A 19,963-nucleotide genomic window follows, 5' to 3' on the forward strand; every position below is an offset into this window, starting at 1 on the left:
TCTGCAACTGGATCCTTGACTTTCTCATCAGAAGACCACAGTCAGTACTAATTGGAAACAATGTCTCCTCCTCATTGATTATCAACACAGGTACACTCCAAAGATGAGTCCTTAGCCCACTGCTCTACTTGCTATACACCCATGACTTTGTGGCCAGGCACAATTCCAAAGCTATCTACAAGTTTGCCAATGACACCACAGTTATCGGCAGAATCACAAATAGCAATGAGGAAGAGTACAGGAGGAAGATAGATCAGCTCGTTGAATGGTGTAACGACAACAACATTGCCCTCAAAGTCAGCAAAACCAAGAAGATGATTGTGGAATTGAGGAGGAAGTCAGAGGAACATGACCCAGTCCTCATCGAGAGCTCAGTGGTGGAGAGGGTCAAGAACTTCAAATTCCTGGGTGTCAACATCTCCGAGGATCTGTCCTGGAGTCTCCACATTGATGTAATCACAAAGAAGGCTCACCAGTGGCTATACTTCGTGAGGTGTCTGAGGAGATTTGGTTTGTCACCAAAGACTCTTGCAAACTTCTACAGGTGTACCATGGAGAGCATTCTGCCTGGTACCGAGGCACCAACTCTCAGGACAAGAATAAACTCCAGACGGTTGTTAACTCAGCCTGTGACATTACAGGCACCAGATTTCACTCCATCGAAGAAATCTACATGAGGCGGTGTCTTAAAAAAGTTGCCTCTATCCTCAAAGACCCCCACCACCCAGGCCATGCGCTCTTTACTCTGCTACCATCAGGATAAAGGTACAGGAGATGAAAGATGAGCACTCAACACCACAAGGACAGCTTCTTCTCTGCTGCCATCAGATTCTTGAATAATCAATGAACCAAGGTTAGTTTTTGTGCACTATTATTTTCATTTATTTAATAGTAATATTATATAAGATGGCAATAAAATGAATGTTTGCACTATGACGCTGCCACAAAACACCGAATTTCATGATGTGTTCTTGACAATAAATTCTAATTCTGAGTAATGGCGATTATGAACATGCTCAAGGATGGAGATCAAGGGGTGTTGTGCCAGAACTATAATTATGCTCTCACCATCAGTAAGAACAAATAACTTTTCGTTGCTTTTAGGAAGGAGAGGCTGAAGGACTACGTACCTGTGCACATTGATGGTATGGTGGTGGAAAGCATTGGTTATTTCTAATTTCCTGGGAGTCCACTTTATGGAGGACCTTTCTTGGAACCAGCACATTGAGGCCACTGTGAAGAAGGCACATCACTGCCTCTTCTTTCTAAAAAATCTGAGATTAGGCAAGCATTAGGCATGCTCTGTCAAACTTCTACGGTGAACAGTGGAACATATACCGTTACATCATAGTGTGGTTTGGTAACTTGAATGCCAACAACACGGAAAGCTGCAGAAATTGGCAAACCTAGCCAAGTGCATCACAGGCACTGATATCCCATCTATTGAAGACATCCATGTGAGACACTGCCTCCAGAAAGCAGCCAATATTATGAAGGACTCCCATCATCCTGGGCAGAACTTCTTGCTACTACCTTCAGAGAGAAGGGAGAGAAGCCTGGTTCAAGGTCTCAGTTCAAGAACAGTTTTTATCCAACATCTATCAGGCTTTTGAACCTCCCCATACTGCTCTAATTATGAACTAGTCCAGGGCCACCAAAAGATTTGTTTACTTATTCTTCCTTTTTCTTATATTAATTGTACCTGTGAATGTTTATCCATCCACCCTTTCTCTTTTTATGCCTTGCCATATTGTGGTAACCTAATGTATACAGGTGCTCCCATACCCATGATGGTCCGACTTATGATTTTTCAAAGTTACAATGGTTTGAATCCATTCTTTCAATTTTGAATTCCAATCTGTTCCTGTGCTTGCAATATGTGGTATGTTACTCTCTCTCTCTCTCTCTCTCTCTCTCTCTCTCTCGAGAAGCTGGGAAAAGGCAACATCACGCTAGAGTATCATACAGCATACTCTCTTGTGATGCTGACTCAACCACGCTCCCAGTCTCAATGTTTCAAACATTCTTAATGCCAAGTGTGCTTTCAGCTGTGTATGCTAATGGATAAAGGTATTCAAAATTTAATTATAAAAATGGTAGGTGCAGTACTTTTTTTCCGACTTAAGATGGGTTTTCCGTAACGTAACCCCATCGTAAGTTGAAGAGCACCTGTACTATTATAATTGATCCACCTGTGTGGCTGCAGCAAGTGACGATTTTGATGCATCTATACATTTGACTTACTTCTCTCTTTGGCTTGGCGTCGCGGACGAAGATTTATGGAGGGGTAAATGTCCACGTCAGCTGCAGGCTCATTTGTGGCTGACAAGTCCGATGCGGGACAGGCAGACACGGTTGCAGGGGAAAATTGGTTGGTTGGGGTTGGGTTTTTCCTCCTTTGTCTTTTAAACTCCCCTAACTCAAAACCTGCATTAGCCTGACAAAATTGCAAAGATGCAAACAGCTTATTTTTGGTTGTGAATCTTGGTGACAAATTATCAAAACTCTTAAAGTAGTAGACACCGATCTTTCTTTCTTCTTCTCTTGAACAATTTTTGTTCTAGTTGTTGTCGTCATTGTTGGGTGGAGTTTTCAGTCTATTTTGTTTACTCCCAAAGAAATCAAATGTCACGATTTAAATGAACTACATCTAAGATATATATACGAGAGCTATTGAACCAGCCCATTAAAGAAAGGAGTGTTTTGTCTAAATAACATTTAGACAATTCAAGAGAACTTGAGAGTTGATTTGGAAATTTGTGTGAGATGATTGAGGTAATGTAGTCAGGGTCAACTTCAGGCAGCAACATTTTTAAACTTTACACTAGTTTAAACTGTCGGCATCTATCCTTCCCTCTGGCATTTATGGGTCAGGTAGAGAAACAGCTAGTGGATCTTACAAATTCATTAGCATTGGTTTCCTACAAGTGATCTGGAGTAGATAGTAAATCTTTCATGATTAGAATGATCATCGGAGACCAAACCATTAGACATTGGCTGCCTTCTTGAGGCAGTGTTCATTTCAATGTCTTCAATACACGGGAGGTTGGTGACTTGGCTGGGCTTGCCACTTCCCTGTGCTCCTGTTCACTCAAGTTTTCAAGCCAGGCCACAGGGCAACAGGCCAGTATACTTTCCACAGTATATCTGCAGAAGTTCATAGAATATTCAACCACATGTCAAATGTCCTCAGATTTTTTTTAAAAGTAGAGGAATGAGTCCGCTTTCTTCACATTTGCCTCAACATGCCGGTACTGTCTACCAAAGCTTTATTATAAAACTGCTGGAAAGACAGGAAAAATGTCCTGCATATAATCTCAAAAATCCCTCACAGTTATAATCTCACTGACAAGGCAACATTTGAAGTGTAATTTCTATCTTTTCTCACAAACACAGAAGTAGGGGTACTCAAATGAATATTAATCAAGAAAACAATTTGTATAGATTGTGAAAACTCAACATCAAATAGTATTATTAAACAGAAAAGTTGCTGCACTGCCTGCTGGTGAGACATTCAAATGGTTCTGACCTAGAATGGAAAGGTTGTGAGATGATGGGAAAGTACACAGACAGAGGGGAAATTGCTTCAGAAGGACATGCAAATGAAAACAATACAATAACCAAAATAAGCCACAAAAAATAGTAAACCAGATGGAGGTAAACATGAAAATCTGCAGATGCTGGAGTCCAGTGAATGGACTTCATTTTACAGAAGGTAATTGGTTCCTTCAATTATGCACTGGAAAATTCAGATTATACTCTGAATTGGGAGTCTTCAAACTATTTGCTGGCCTTTATCAATCATTGCATGGAATATAGGAGTTGGGAGGTGATGTTGAGATTGTATAAAACGTTGGTGCGGCCTAATTTGGAGTTCTGTGTGCAGTTCTGGTCGCCTAATTATAGGAAGGATATAAACAGAGTGGAGAGAGTGCAGAGAAGGTTGACCAGAATGTTACCTGGGTTTAAGCATCTAGAGTCTAGGGAGAGATTGGACAGATTAGGTCTTTATTCTTTGGAGCGTAGAAGGTTGAGAGGGGATTTGATAGAAGTATTTAAGATTATGAAAGGGATAGACAGAGTGGATGTGGATAGACTATTTCCGTTAAGAGGAGGAAAGATTAAAACAAGAGGACATGAGTTAAGAATTAAGGGGCAGAGGTTTAGAGGTAACATGAGGGGGAACTTCTTTACTTAGAGAGTGGTAGCCGTGTGGAATGAGCTTCCGGGAGAAATAGTGGCGGCGGAGTCAATTGTATTATTTAAGAAAAGGTTGGACAGGTATATGGATGAGAAAAAGATGGAGGGTTATGGGCATTGTGCAGGGAGGTGGGACTAGAAAGGGGTGTTTGGTTCGGTGTGGACTAGAAGGGCCTAATGGCCTGTTTCCGTGCTGTAATTGTTATGTTATCATTTGCATTTCTATAGCATCTCTAAATGTAGCAAAACATTGCAACACAATGTGTTAAACATAATTTGATGCCGAGCCACATTGGGAAATGTTTGGAAAGGTAATCAAATCAAAACGTAAATTTTCTTCACAGGCAGTGCCCGACCTGACTACATCCATATTTCACATTCCCAGTCCCACTCCAGGTACACACATTCCTCGCCCTGCTCCAGCCATACACCAGCCTGGTTACAACTCCCAGCCAACAAGTCGACAAGGGCACTTCCTCAATTAAACATAAATGGCTCTAAAACTCAGTCGTGAAGATTTTCAGTCACAAATCCCTAATCACATTGTCCATATCTGGGAAGACCAGTGGATCTTAGAGATTCTGTAATGATATGTTCTTCACAGTAGAGGCCCTCTTCCTACCAAAAAGTACTAAACCCTTCCTGACTCATAACCCTCTATTTTCCTTTCATCCATGTGCCTGTCTTAAAGTCTCTTAAATGCCCCCAATGTTACAGCTTTGACCACCACCCCCAGGGTAGACATTCCAGGCACCCACAACTCTGTAAAAACTTACCCCTGATGTCTCCCCAAACCTTCCTCCCTTCTCTTTTAGAGATATCCCCCAGCATTGTAGATGTCCTTCTGCACTCCAAAGAGCTAAGTCCCAGTTCTGATAACTTGCCTCATGAGACTCATTTTCCAATCCAGGCAACATGCTGGTAAATCTTAACTGCCCCCTCTCCAGAGATTCCACGCCCTTCCGATAATGAGGTGACCAGAACTGAACACAATAGTCTGTGGGCTCACCAGAGATTTGTAGAGATGCAACATGACCTCTTGACTCTTGAACTCAATCCCCCTATTAACGAACCCCAACATCCCATAAACTTTCTTAACTATCCTATCAACCTGTGCAGCAACCTTGAGAAATGATTGGATTTGGACCCTAAGGTCCCTCTGTTCCTCCACATTTTTAAATATCCGACCATTAACCCTGTACTTAGCCTTCGGCTTTGATCTTCCACTATACACCACCTCACTCGTATGGACTGAACTCTATCTACCACATTTCCACCTGACTCTGCATCCTGTCTACATTCTTTTGTGACCTTCGACCACCTTCAGAACTATCCACAACTCATCCAACCTGCGTATCATCCACAAACGTACTGACTCATTCTTCCGCTTCTTCATCCAGTCATTTATTTTTTTAAAAATCACAAAGAGCAGGGGTCCCAGAAAAGATCCCCGCAGAACTCCACTAGTCACTGACCTCCAGGCAGAATACTTTCCGTCCACTACTACTCTACTTTCCACATCCAAGCCAATTTTTAAATCCACACCACGGTCAAGGCTCCGTGGATCCCATGACTCTTGACTTTCTGAATGGGTATCTCATGAGGGACCTTACTAAAATCAATGAAGACCACATCTACCACGCTACCTTCATTAATTTCTTTTGTTACCTCTTCAAAAAAATTCAAATATGAGGCCTGACCTTTCCTTCATAAATCCACACTGACTATACTTGAGTAGACTGCACTTCTCCAAATGATCAGAGATCCTATCCGTAGGAATCCTCTCCATTAGTTTGCACACCATTGAGGTAAGACTTGTCTATAATTCTCAGGATTCTCCCTATTATAATTTTTAAACAAGGGGACCACATTTTCCATCCTCCAATCATCCTACACCTCCCCTGTGGGCAAGGACGACAATTAGCCAATGCCCCAGCTATATTTCCCTCCCTTTCCATAGCATCCTGGGGTATATTGTGACTGGCCCCAAGGACTTATCAATCTTAATGTTTTTAAGAAGATCCAATATTTTCTCTTACTTAATCTCAACACTGTCCTGCTCACAAACCTGTTCTATTCTGATCTCACCCTGATTAATGTCCTTTTTGTTTGTGAATACTGAAGTATTCATTTAGGACCTCCCCAACCTCCAGCCACATATTGCCTCTTAAGTGGCCTCACCTTCATTCTCGTCTTCCTTCTATTCTTCATGTATGCATAGAACACCTTGGGGTTATCCTTAATTCTTCTTGCCAAGGCCTTCTCATGCCCACTTCGAGCTCTCCTAAGTCCTTTCTTAAATTCCTTTCTGACTACTATGTAATTCTCATGAACCCTTCCTGTTTCCTAAATCTATAATGTCTGCTTTCTTCTTCCTCTTAACAAGCTGCTTCACCTGTTTTGTCAACCGCAGTTCCCTTTTCCTACCCCCTTTTCCCTTTTCAGTGGGACAAACCTGTCCTGAACCCAGTGCAAGTGGTCCCTAAACTTCCTCCACGTTACTTCTGTACTTTCACCCTTGAACATCTGTTTCCAATTTACTCTCACTCGTTCCTGCCTCATCTTATCATAATTAGCCTTTCCCCAATTAAACACTTTCCCTTTCTGTCTGCTTTTATCCTTCTCATAGCGATACTAAAGCTCAGGGAGTAGTGGTCACTCTCACCGAAATGCTCTCCCCCAAGAGGTCTGCAACCTGACCAAGGTTCATTGCCCAGTATTAGATCCAGTATGGCCTTTCCTCTTGTTGGCTGGTCCACATACTGTGTCAGGAATCCTTCTTAAACACACCTAACAAATTCAGCCCCATTTATCCCTCAAAGCCAGTCAATGTAAGGAAAGTTGAAGTCTCCCAGAACAACAACCCTGTAATTCCTGCACCATTCCAAAATCTACCTGCTTTTCTTTGAGTATTTGGAGGCCTAAAGACTACTTCCAGTATAGTGATTGCTCCCTTCCTATTTCTGAATTCCACCCACACTGATCAGTCGGCACTCCCTCTACAGCACCCTCCCTTTCTACAGCCATGATACTATCCCTAACTTTTAATGCTACTCCCCCCCTTACTTTCATCCAATTCATTTTAACACAATTAATCCCTGGTACTTGCATCAGCCAATCTGCCCATCTGCCAGCCAAGACTCTGTAATGACTACAACATCGTAGTTCCGTGTACTGATCCACGCTCTAATTTCATCTCCTTTATTCCCAATACTCCTAGTATTGAAATAGACACATTTTAAACCCTCTATTTCCTTGGATGTTGATCATTCCTCACAAACTCAGAACACATTGCATCATGCTTTTTTCTTTCTACGCTGTTCCCTGCACTCACTTTCTGGTTCCCAACTCCTGCCAAACTAGATTAAACCCTCCCCAACAGCTCTAGCAAACCTGCCTGCCAAGATATCAGTCCCTTTCCAGTTCAGACGCAGCCCATCATTTTCATACAGGTCAGACCTTCTCCAGATGAGATCCCAATGATCCACAAATCTGAACCCCTAGCCCCTTTACAAAATCTTCAGCCACACATTCATCTGCCACAACATCCTATTTCTATTCTCACTGGCATGTGGCACATGTAGCAATCTTGAGATTACCACCCTTGAGGTCTTGTTTTTCAATTTCCTTCTTAACTCTCTGTATTCCCTCCTCAGGCCCTCATCTGTACTCCTATCTATGTAATTTGGCCCCACGTGGACCAAGACATCTGGCTGCTCACTCTCCCACCTGAGAATGCTGTGGACTCCATCAGAGACGTCCAGGACTCTGGCACCTGGAAGGCAACATACCATCTGAGAACCTTGATCTTGTTCTCAGAACCTCCTATCTATTCACCTAACCAATGAATCCCCAATCATCATTGCTATCCTCTTCTCCCCCCCCACTTCCCATCTGAGTTGAAGGGCCAGACTCTGTGCCAGAGACATGACCACGACTTGTCCCTGGTAGATCATCCCCTTTCCCCCCCAAAACAGTATCCAAACAATATACTTATTGTTGAGGGGAACGGCCACAGGGGTGCTTTACACTGTCTGCCTATTCCTCTTCCCTCTCCAAACAGTCACCCAGCTACTTGCCTCCTGACTTTTGTCTCCCTGAAGCTCCTGTCTATCACTGGCTCTGCCTCCTGAATGATCTGGAGTTCATCCAGCACCAGTTCTTTAACTCCGTCTCCAAGGAGCTGTAACTGGATGCACCTCTTGAAGATGTAGTCATCAGGGACAATTGTGCTATCCCAGACTTACAACATCCTACATTCGGAGCATTCCACTGCCCTAGCTACCGTCACCATTAATTATTCTTTGTTTAATGGCAAAGATCTTACCTGACCTTAGTTTACCTTAAAGAAGCTGTTCCTCAGCCTCATCTTGCCAAAGCCTCAAAGTCCTACTCCAATAGGAACATAAGTAGGAACAGGAGTAGGTCAAAAATGGCCCATCGAGCCTGCTCTGCCATTCAATAAGATCATGGCTATCTAATTTATGACCTAACTCCACCTACCTGCCTTCTCCCCATATCCCCTAATTCCTTTATCATGTAAAAAATTATCTAACCGAATTTTAAATATGTTTAATGAAGCAGCCTCAACCACTTCCCTGGATAGAGAATTCTAAACATTCACTACTCTCTGGGAAAAACTATTTTTCCTCATCTTTGTCCTAAATCTACTCCCCTGAATCTTGAGACTGTGTCCTCTTGTTTTAGTTTCCCTGGCCAGCTCAAAAAACCTTCCTACATCTATCCTATCCATACCCTTCATAATCCTATATGTTTCTATAAGATCTCCTCTCATTCTTCTGAACTCGAGCGAATACAATCCAAGACGATTTAATCTTTCATCATAAGTCAACCCTTTCATCCCAGGGATCAACCTAGTAAACCTCCTCTGGACCGTCTCCAAAGCCAGTATATCCTTCCTCAAATATGGAGACCAGAACTGGACACAGTACTCCAGGTGCGGTCTTACCAGAACCTTATACAGTTGCAACATTACCTCCCTACTCCTGAATTCAATTCCTCTAGTGATGAAGGCCAACATTCCATTTGCCTTCTTAATAACCTGCTGCACCTGCAACCTAACTTTTTGCGATTCATGCACAAGCACTCCCAAGTCCCTCTGCACAACAGCATGCTGTACTGCGCCACTCACCCACTGGCTGTTCCGCTTGACGCTTGAACTTCCCACTTTTTATTGGCTACAGCTAATTAGCTAATGGAGAATTTAAAAGAGTACCTACCTTTCCCAATGCTTTTAAAGCCTTCTGAGCTCACCTTGCCTTTTAAACGTCCTGCTAAGTTCAGCTCCTGACACTCACCAGTCCTGCCTCTTCGGGAAATGAAACCAGCTAACTGTGTTAAATGCAGAAGGGTCTCCAGGCAGTGTGCTGCAGGGAAAGTTATTGTCATGGTCCTTTTCAATTGTCTGCCTTCAGTGGATGAGAGTTGCTTCTCCAATCCTATGTTTTAATTCCATCCATCTCAAGCAATATCTCTCAACCTGTGGTCTGTGGACCACCGGTGGTCTGAGAGTTTGTCATAGGTGAGTCATGGTAAGCAATACTGAAAGTGGTCTGTGGGTGAGGAATGAGTGAGAACCACTGGTCAAAAAGAACAGGTGATGTGGTCTTCCTCATATGACAATGCCAAGGAATAACACCAGTTAATTTACACAATCTTTTATAACTTCACCAAGCCTTTGAATCCATACAAGAAAGACTGTGAAACACTCTCTTCAAATTTGGCCAACCACGCAAATTTATCTCCATCTTTCATTTCTTTCATAATGGAAAGCAAGCCATGATCCTAACCAAGATTTACCACAGAACTAGTCTCAGTAAAGGCTGGTGTAATTGCTCCAATACTTCTCATCATAATGTTACTTTCTGGGGGAAGTACAGCTAATCACACTGGACAATGAAGATTTTACTTCCTAAATTTTTTGGGGTTTATTTTATCGACTTTGGGTTGCTGATCACGAAACTAATCTTAAAATGTTCCTATCACATACTGTTTTTTTAAGAAATAACTTATTTTTGTGATTTCCTGTCATATTTTTAACATGCTTAAAGTATACAAAACAATTCACAACAGGTCATTAAAAATTCATTTTCTGCATTCGCACTTGGACGTCTTCCCTGCTGATCTTGGTGCAGTCAGTGTTGAACATGGAGAAAGGTTTCACCAGGACATTGCGACCATGGAAAAGTGGTATCAGGGCTGGCTGACCTTTGTTGGACATTGACACAAGAAGCATCAGATGCTGAGTACAAAAACAAAAATTAGCAGCAAAACATTTTTAAATCAGTTGAACTAATGCACTGTGTCAATGTCCTTATGTGATTAAACATACTAAATTCAATAAAAGTTAATTTAATGTTTCTCAAACTTCCTTCATGACACAATAAATCTGAAATTATCTTTGTGTTCAGCTTGAGATTGTCCATCATCACCTCCAATTTTTTTTTCCAGAAAGCAAATCTTTTGAAAGAATTTGTTGTCCAATGTCATTAGAGCGAATGGGAAACCATTCAACCCAAAGTATCTATATTCAGATTTCAGATTTATTGTCAAAGTATATACATGGCATCACATACAACCCTGAGATTCCTTTTTCCTTCTGGTGCAGCTAATTGGTAGTACAAAATAATGTACACGGCATAAACATGTAAACAAAGAACTGTAAACAGATAACAAATGTAAACAAACTGACTGTGCAATACAGAGAGAAGAAAAAGAAAATCAATAAAGTACACAAGTAAGTGTCCTTAAATGAGTCTCTGATTGAGTTTGTTCTTGAGGAGTCTGATGGTGGAGGGGTAGCAGCTGTTCCAGACCTCCTGCTACCTCTCCACCATCAGACTCCTTTGCAGCAGCATGCAGAAAACATTGACAGTAAATTTCAAGCTGTCATCATTCTCTTGTATACAATGGGCCTTACACACACATCCACAGGAAATAGGCTGCATAACAATCCCATCCAACAATAAAGGCTCACACCAAGACCCTGGAGAAAGTGGACCACTTTCTAGTTCTCACACGTCATCCCTTGGCACGGCATATACCTCTCGGACTCTACAACTCAATAAGACCTGATTTATAAGATCTCAGGCCAAGATTGAGAACTTGGAAATATCTCAGACTGAAGCCCACAAATGAGAAAAGTAATTTCTAGCACTGTCCCTTTACTTCAAGTCAATTATCATCTGATTACACAAGGACAACCTGACAAAACAGCATTCTCCGGTTCTTGGTGCAAAACATGCAGACACAAAACTAAACATAACACACATACAGGCAAATAATACATATGCAGGACAAGTATTCATATATACAAATAAATATTGTTTCATAAATATGAGAGTCTCGGATGGTTAGTGTGAGCAGTTCCTTTGGTCGTTCAGCGTTCTCACTGCCCGTGGGAAGAAGCTCTTCCTCAGCCTGGTGGTGCTGGCTCTGATACTCCTGTATATTTTTCCTGATGGGAGCAGCTGAAAGATTATGTGTGCGGGATGGAAGGGGTCCTTAACAATTTTGTGCACCCTCTGCAGACAACGATACCAACAGATCCTCTCTGCCACTCTTATGGTTCGGTGGATTGACCTCTGATCCATTTCTCTGCAGCAACCATACCACACTGCAATGCAGCGGCCAGGACGCTCTCGATAGAGGTTCTGTAGAAGATTAACATGATGGTAGCCTCTTCTCAAAAAGTGCAGTCGCTGTTGTGCCTTCTTGACAACTGAGATGTTGTGTGTCCACTAGTTAAGTGGACACCAAGGAACTTGATGCGCTCTCCACTACAGAGTTGTGGATGTGTAGTGGAGGGTGGTCGTGCCTGGTCTGTCTGAAGTCAACGATCATCTCTTTTGTTTTGTCCACATTGAGACTCAGGTTGCTATTCTTACAGTATATCATGAGATTTTCCACTTCTTCTCTGTAGTGCAACTCATCGTTGTTGCGGATTAGGCCAACGACTGTTGTGTCATCTACAAACTTGATGACACTGTTGGAGCTGGATTTGGTGATGCAGTCATGGGTGGTAGTGAGAACAGGAGTAGGCTGAGCACACAGCCCTAATGTGTGCCAGTGCTCATCGTGACGGTGCTCGACATTCTGCTTCCAACCCAGACAGACTATGGTCTTTCTGTTAGGAACTCTAAGATGCAGTTATAGAGAGGGGTATTGAGTCTGAACAAGGACAGCACTTTCACCAGTCTCTGGGGAATGATCATATGAAACACCGAGCTGAAATCAAGGCACAGCAGCCTGGTGTATGATGCATCGTTCTCCAGGTGCGTCAGGACAGAGTAAAGTGACAAAGCTATAGCATCATCAGTGGAATGGTTTCTTCAAAAAGCGAATGGAAATATGTCAAGCATGTCTGAGAGGTGTGTTTTGATGCATTCCATCACCAGACGCTCAAAGCATTTTATAATGTTACAGGTCAGTGCCATTGGTTGGAAGCCATTGAGACCTGTTATTGTACTTAAAAACGCATCTTGTGAACAAACACAAGACACAAATATACAGTACATCAAATTTTATCAGTTGGGGGGAGTTGAGTTTAAAAATAGGAAAGCCGTGGATTCAATCATATAAAACTTTGATACGGCCATATTAGGAGTATTTTGTGCAGTTCTGGTCCCTATCTTATGGGATGGCTGTGGAGGCCTTTGAAAAGGTGCAGAAGAGATTCACAAGGATTAGAGCATTAGCCAAGAAGTTGGACAAATTTAGATTCTTCTCTCTGAAGCAACCTAACAGAAGTACCAAGGCATAGGTAGGATAAATAGACAACTTTTCCGTGTGTAAATATCAAATACTAGAGGTCGTTGGTTGAAGGTAAGAAGGGAAAGTCATATGGAGATTTATGGGGCTTTTTTTTTAACAAGGATAGCAGTTGCTGCCTGTAACATGCTGCCAAAGGAAGTACTAGAGGAAGTACTAGAAGCATATATGACAGTAATATTTAAACAGGCAGGAATGGAGGGAGATAGACCATGTGCAGGAGGATGCCCAGACTAAATTGGCACCATTTTAATTGGCACAGATATAGATCAAAGGCCTGTTCCTGTGAATGAGGATTTGGAGCAGGCCTATTAGATCTTTGTTCTGCCATTCTAGATGGTCACAGCTGATCGGACTATAACCTCAATGTTACATTGTCATATAACTGATAAACTTACATCTCTTATTTATCAAGAATCGAACTAACTCTGCCTTTGAGAAGAATTCCAATGTCTCTCTACTACCTTTACAAAAAGATTTGTCTTTACCCCTGTTTTAATTGGCAACCTCATATTTAAACAGCAAACCCTGGTTGTGTAATTTCCCAAAACAAGAAACATCCTCACCACATCTATTTTGCTGAGATGTCTCTAGATCTCGTGCTTTGGTTGCCTCGCTTCCTCCTTCATGTCTAAACACCAGCAGCCACAAGAGACAAATACAAAAGATGCAGATGCTGGAGTCTTCAGCAAAGAATTGCAAGAGGAACTCATCCATGGGAAGAAACGGTCAGTCAACGTTTTGAGTCTGGGCCTTGTTTCAAGGAGATAATATTACAAATATAAAGGGGTAAAGAAGCTGGGGAAGGGCCCAGAGGTGATAGGACAGAAGGTGAGAGAGAAAAACAAGCATTTCTTGTACATCTGCCCTCACCTCTGTCAACAAAACAAGGACAAAGACCTTCTGTTCTTCACTTTCAATTCACCATCCTCCACATCCATATGTTTTCCTCCAATTCAGCAGATCCCACCACCACCCATATCTTCGCCTCTCATACCATCCACCTTTCACAGAGATACATCTCTCCAAGACTTCCTGGTCTGCTCTTCCATCCCCCATCCACCCTTTAAGCACTTCCCACTTTAATTGGAGAAAAGGCAAAATTTGTCTCCATGTCTCCATCCAGTGCCAAAAACAAGACCTTTCAGGTGAGGCAAAGCTGATCTCTGTATTCGGCGTATTCCATGAGGCCTCCTCTACGTCGGTGAGACCAATCACAGATTTGGCGATCACTTTACTGAAAATCGACGCTTCGTTTGCATCTAAACTCGAACTTACTGTACCAAACAATTTTAACTCTCCCAATCATTCCTACAATGACATGCCTGATCATTGTCTGGGCAAGGAATAACACACCATATTTCTACTGGACAGTCATTCTTCTAATTTTAAGTGACCATCACCCCATCTATTTTCATTTCCTTACCTACTCCTATCTAAAAAACATCCCTCTAAGTTTTCATCATTTACCCCTGTCCAATGATCGGACAGGAGCAAGGGGGAGTTAATTGGGAGCAGCTGTTATCAGGCAAGTCCACAACTGATATGTGGGAGTTGTTTTAAAAACCAACTAATTAGAGTATTGGACTGGCATATGTCAGTGTGCAGGAAGGAAGGAGGGCAAGGCAAGAGCACCTTGGATTATGAAAGAGGTCATAAACTTCATCATGAAGGAAATAACATCACAGTATTCAAACAAATTTGGGAACCGTACATGGAACACAACAGAGAAGTCCTACCGCGGACCTCCATCCCCTAAAATGACAGAATGAGAAGAAGATGAAATGAACTGACTCAATGTGTAAAAGTAGATGACACAATTTTCTTGTTTATTTTCATTGTGTGGTGACATTGTTTAATGGGTTTAATGTATCATATATGTTGAATGTTGAGTGGGTGGGGAGGGGGGTGGGAAGGAGGGAGAAAATGACACTGTATATTCAAGAGGGAAAGGTTTATATGTATTTTGGTCAATATGGTTCATAGAGCGAAAAATTTAAAAAAAAATTTTAAATGAAGGAAAAAGAGGCATATGTAAGATGCAGAAAGCTACAATCAGACAAGGCCCAGGAGGAATATAAAGTTTGCAGGAAGGGCATTAGAAAATCCAAAATGTTCCATGAAATGTCCTTGCTGAGCAGAATTAAAGAAAATCCTGAGGTATTTTATACTTACATTAAAAATAAGAGGATGACAAGGGAGAGGATAGGACCACTGAAGGACAAAGGAGGGAATTTATGCTTTGATTGGGTAATGTGCCAAATGAGAACTTTGTATCAGGAAGGATATGTGTCCCACTAAATCGGCTGTTCAGTGTCCCAGGATAGGAATGGCATTTTTGCTGTTCACACTTGACCACTCTTCACTGGGACACTGAACGCATTCACACTTACAAGGAGCCATCCGGGGTTAGGACTGTTCTACCTTCTACTAGTGACATCAAGATGTATCAAGCGATGGTGGACTGGACTAAATCCTGATCAATATATTATTTTATATTTGAACAAAATTAATCATGTTTAATTATAACATAATTAAGCTTTATGTGCAGCACCATATGAGCCCTTCGTTTTTGTGCTGATGTACATAAACCTTTATAAGGGTCCATAGGAAAGTGCTAGCAATATTAGACAATTTTTAAACAGCGTGAGAAAGTTGGTAGCACTATCGTGCACAATTTATAAATACTGTGGGGGAAAAAGCGATGGAGGACTTGCCCTCCCAGAATGCCTTGTGGCAGAGAAAGAGCATGGCTGATTGCATGGAGCATTCATGGAGGGATCTCTGTCGCACGGCATTCTGGGAAGTCTGGTCCGCCATCGTTTTTTCCCCATGGATTTTATAAATTGTGCTCGATACCACTACCAACTTTCCCACACTGTCTAAAAATTGTCCGCTATTGCTATTTATTTCCTCACTCCCCAACACCCCCACCCCCCACCCGTTGCGACTTTCCCACGGCAAAGTTAATACCTTCATTTTAATCCTTTCTTTCTTCATGTTCCTGCACTCACACAAAAACTTGGGTAATTTCTGTCCTAGAATGCAATCGCATTCTGTTTGTAACACAGGCATCTGCAGACGCTGGGGATTACACTAAGGGTTGAGGCAGTCTATTGCTGGCGTGGGATGATATAATCTCGTGCCAGCGTTGAGACGATTTTCATTCCACACGAGACCCTTTTAAGCCGATTGGCCATAATTCCTGGGATCACTTGCAAGTGTGAAAGGGGCTACTAATAGGGAACAGAATATGGAAGATGCTCACGTCCAGGTGTATCATGGAGACATTCTGCCTGGCTACATCACTGTCAGGTACAGAGGGCCAAAACTCCAGAAGGTTGTTAACTCAGCTTGCGACATCATGGGCACCAGATTTCACTCCAATGAGAACATCTTCAAAGGGTGGTTTCTTAAGTAAGCAGCCACGATCCTCAAGGACCACCCTGCCCCCATTGCCCCAAACACCCATGCCATGCCCTCTTTACTCTGCTACCATCCAGGAGCCTGAAGACAAGCACTCGGGGCAAAAGAACAGCTTCTTCCCCTTTCCCATCAGATTTCTAAATGAACCACGTACACGATCTTACTATTCTGATTCTGATATTTTAGGGCATTTTGAGATCAGGAAAGAGATACTGTGGGACTTTTGAGGACCAAGTGTCTTGGGCCTGATAGAATATATTCCTGGTTTTTGAAAGAAGAGAAGAGATTGCTGGGGTCTTGATAAAGACCTTTGGATCTTCACTAGTGACTAGTGACAGGAGATGTCCAAAAGGCTGCAGAATAGCAAATATTGAATCTTTGTTCAAGAAGGAAAAATAACAAGAATCTAATAAATAGTAGGCCTGTAAGCCTCAAATCAGTGGAAGAGAAACTATTGTAAAGGATACTTAGGGATAGGAGTTGTACACATTTGGAAAGTCATTGTCAGATTAAGGACAGTCAGAAGAAAATTTAATGGGTTTGTAAAATACGTCTGTGGAAAACTTGTCTTCTGAGATGCAGACTGAGCAATCAAAAAAGGGGAGAGCGTTGTCAGAGATGGACCAACTGAATTTGAGATCAGGGCAGAAGTTGGCAGCAAAGTGAATGAAGTTGATGAGCTCATCACGGGGGCATTATGCAACTCCGATGCAGCCGTATTAGTTGGTTTGTGAAAACATATCTGTGGAAAGCTCGTCTCCAAAGATAGAGACAGAGATCAAGAAAGGGGAGAGTGTTGTTGGAGATGGACCAGGTGAACTTGAGATCTTTGGAAGTTGGCAACAAAGTGAATGAAGTTGATGAGCTCATCTTTTTGTGGGTTTATAATTATGTCTGTGGATAGCTTGTCTTTTAGTGGGTTTGAAAAATAACCCCAAACGTCAGTTCTGTATCTTTATCTTTGCTATATAAAGCACACTGTTTGACCTGCTGAGCTTCTCCAGTATTGTTTTTACTTAAGGACAGTCAGCATGGCTTGTAAGGAGCAGGTCATATATTACCAATCTGGTTGATTTTTTTGATGAACGGACAAAGATGGATGATTGCAAGTAGGGCAGTGGATGTTGTCTACGTAGTGAGATACTTGACAAGGTCCCTTGTGGTAGGTTGATTCAGAAGTAGCAGATGCATGGGATCCATAGTGAGATGATAGTTTGGATACAAAGCTGGCTGGTGCATAGAAGACAGGGTAGTGGTGGAAGGCTTTTATTCAGGCTTGAGGTCAGTGATCAGTGATATTCTGCAGGGATCAGTATTGGGACTGTTGTTTCTTACGTGCAAAAATAACTTTGATGAGAAAGTAGTGGGTGTTAGTAATTTTGCAGATAATACAAAAGTTGGCGGAGTTTTGGACAGCGTAGAGAGTTATCAAAGAATATAACAGGATATAGATTAGTTGCAAATATAGGCAGAGAAATGACAGATGGAGTCTAATCTGGACAAGTATGAGAAGTTGCGCTTTGGGAAGTCAAATGTAAGGGGAATGTGTACAGTTAATGGTGTGGCTAATGGGTGTCCAGGTCCATAGCTCACTGAAAGTGGCATCACAAGTGGATAGGGTGTTAACAAAGCCATATTGGATTCTTGGCTTCAATGCATGGAGCATCAAGTACAAAGGTGAGGAGGTCATGTTATAGCTGTATAAAACTGTGGTTGGGCTGAACTTGGAATTCTGTGTGCAATCCTGGTTGCTCCATTACAGAAAATATGCAGAGGGTTTGGAAAGGGTGCAGAAGAAGTTTATCAGGATATTGGCTGGTTTGGATGTACGAGTTATCAGGAGAGATTGGAGAAACTTGTGTGGTTTCCCCAGAGCATAGGAGGCGAAGGTGTATAAAAATTATGAGAGGTATTGATAGGGGTGACAGTCCAAATATTTTCCCCAGGGCGAAAGAGTCACTCATTGTAGGACACACAAGGTGAGGGGGAGGAGATTTAACAGTTGTGTAGGGCAAATATTTTAGAGAGAGTGGTGGGTGCCTGGAACAGTAGTGGAAGCAGTTACAATAGTGGTGTTTCAGAGGCTTCTAGATAGACACATGAATAAGAAGAGATATCAGGTGCAAGCAGAGTTTCACTATGAAGGGCCTGTTCCTGTTTTGTACAGTTCTATGTTTTTCCTTCTACCTGTCTCTCAACCACTCACATCTTCTGTCTTTATCACCTCCAGACATCTCCACTAGTCTGTTCCCCCTTGAAATACTTAATATCGTGCACTTTTCTCTGATCTTGATAAGGAGACTAGATCCATTGATTAACCATTTCTCCCCATGAATACTATATGACCTGCTGAGTTCCTCCAGCAATTCTTTGTCTGCACCAGCAGATAAAATCTAGTCTATTGGACCCTTCCTCTAAAACAAACCATCTTCTCTGCTTCCAATGCATTCACATCTTTCCTCAAATGAAGAACCGGGACTCCAGATATTCTCTATTTTAAAGATAACTTGGATGCGATTGCAGGACGTAAGATTAGTTAGCTTGTGGGTCTTGATGAGGTGGATAGTGAGAAAGGATGTGGGGAGATAGTGAGGAGCTTTAAAGGAGATTTGTGGAGAAAGATTGTTTTGAACATTAAGAGAAGCTGGTATTTGGAACTCACTGTCAGAGGAGGTGATAGAGTCAGATCAATAATATGTTTCAGAGGAAAGGCATAAAAGGATACAGACTTAATGTGGGCAAATGGGATTCATGTTGATGGGAAGTGATGAGCTGAAGGGCTCATTTCTGGGGTAGTAGAACGATTGGCCTTGGAACCTAGGTGCCTGGAGCCATTTCGCAGGTCTTTGATTTAAGAAATGGAATTTGTTCATCCTGACAACCTATTGAGCTTATTGGATCACAAAGACAAAGAACACTGGCATAAAATGTGGAAAAAATTAAGTTACAAGGCAAGGAGTACCAATGTAAAACATTTTGCCAGATGGGCAATGTATATATTTCATCCAGTCACAGAGAGATATAGCACAGAACAGGTCACTCCACATACAGAATCGATGCCAACAGGCAGCAAAGTTTTTTTTAAACCCAAGATCTACCAATTTTTTTCTCTCTCAAATTGCTATCAGCTGTTCCTTCGATTCTTCTGTTCATCTACCGGAATACCATAATTCAGTACTGAACTGAAAGCAGCATTTGGAGAAGTACAGTCTACTCAAGTCATGATTGTGAAGGGAAGGTTGTACCTAACATTTTTTGAGGAGGTCACAAAAGAAATTGATGAGGGTAGGGAAGTATATGTGGTCTCATGGATTTTAGCAAGGCATTTGACAAGGTTCCCCACGAGAGACTCATCCAGAAAGAGGCATAGGGTCAGTAGAAAATTGGCTGTATGGATAAATAATCGACTTGTAGGAAGAAAGCAGAGTCATAGTGGAAGGAAAGTATTCTGCCTGGAAGTCAGTGACTAGTGGAGTGCTGCAGCGATTTGTTCTGGGACCCCTGCTCTTTGTGATTTTTATAAATGACCTGGAAGAAGATGCGGAAG

General features: G+C 42.0%; 1 protein-coding gene across 19 annotated transcripts in view; it reads right to left on the reverse strand.

Annotated features, from left to right (window-relative positions):
- LOC138757936 (polycomb group RING finger protein 3) overlaps nt 1-19,963 on the reverse strand; it is a 167,780-nt gene that overhangs the window by 83,426 nt on the left and 64,391 nt on the right. For 14 of the 19 annotated variants that reach the window (XR_011353999.1, XR_011353998.1, XR_011354000.1 and 11 more), the window contains one exon: nt 10,325-10,462. The exons of 2 other annotated variants lie outside the window; for them this stretch is intronic. Coding sequence is in view for 14 of the 17 variants with exons in the window: in XM_069926106.1 (XP_069782207.1) it covers nt 10,325-10,462 (138 nt within the window). In the remaining 3 variants the exon portion in view is untranslated. Of the gene's footprint in view, nt 1-1,130; nt 1,275-10,324; nt 10,463-19,963 lie in introns of those variants that run through there. 3 more of the 19 variants (XM_069926114.1, XM_069926113.1, XM_069926115.1) reach the window with 3 other exon arrangements.

The sequence above is a fragment of the Narcine bancroftii genome, chromosome 3, assembly GCF_036971445.1.
Source record: "Narcine bancroftii isolate sNarBan1 chromosome 3, sNarBan1.hap1, whole genome shotgun sequence".
In the NCBI taxonomy this organism is placed as follows: Eukaryota; Metazoa; Chordata; class Chondrichthyes; order Torpediniformes; family Narcinidae; genus Narcine; species Narcine bancroftii.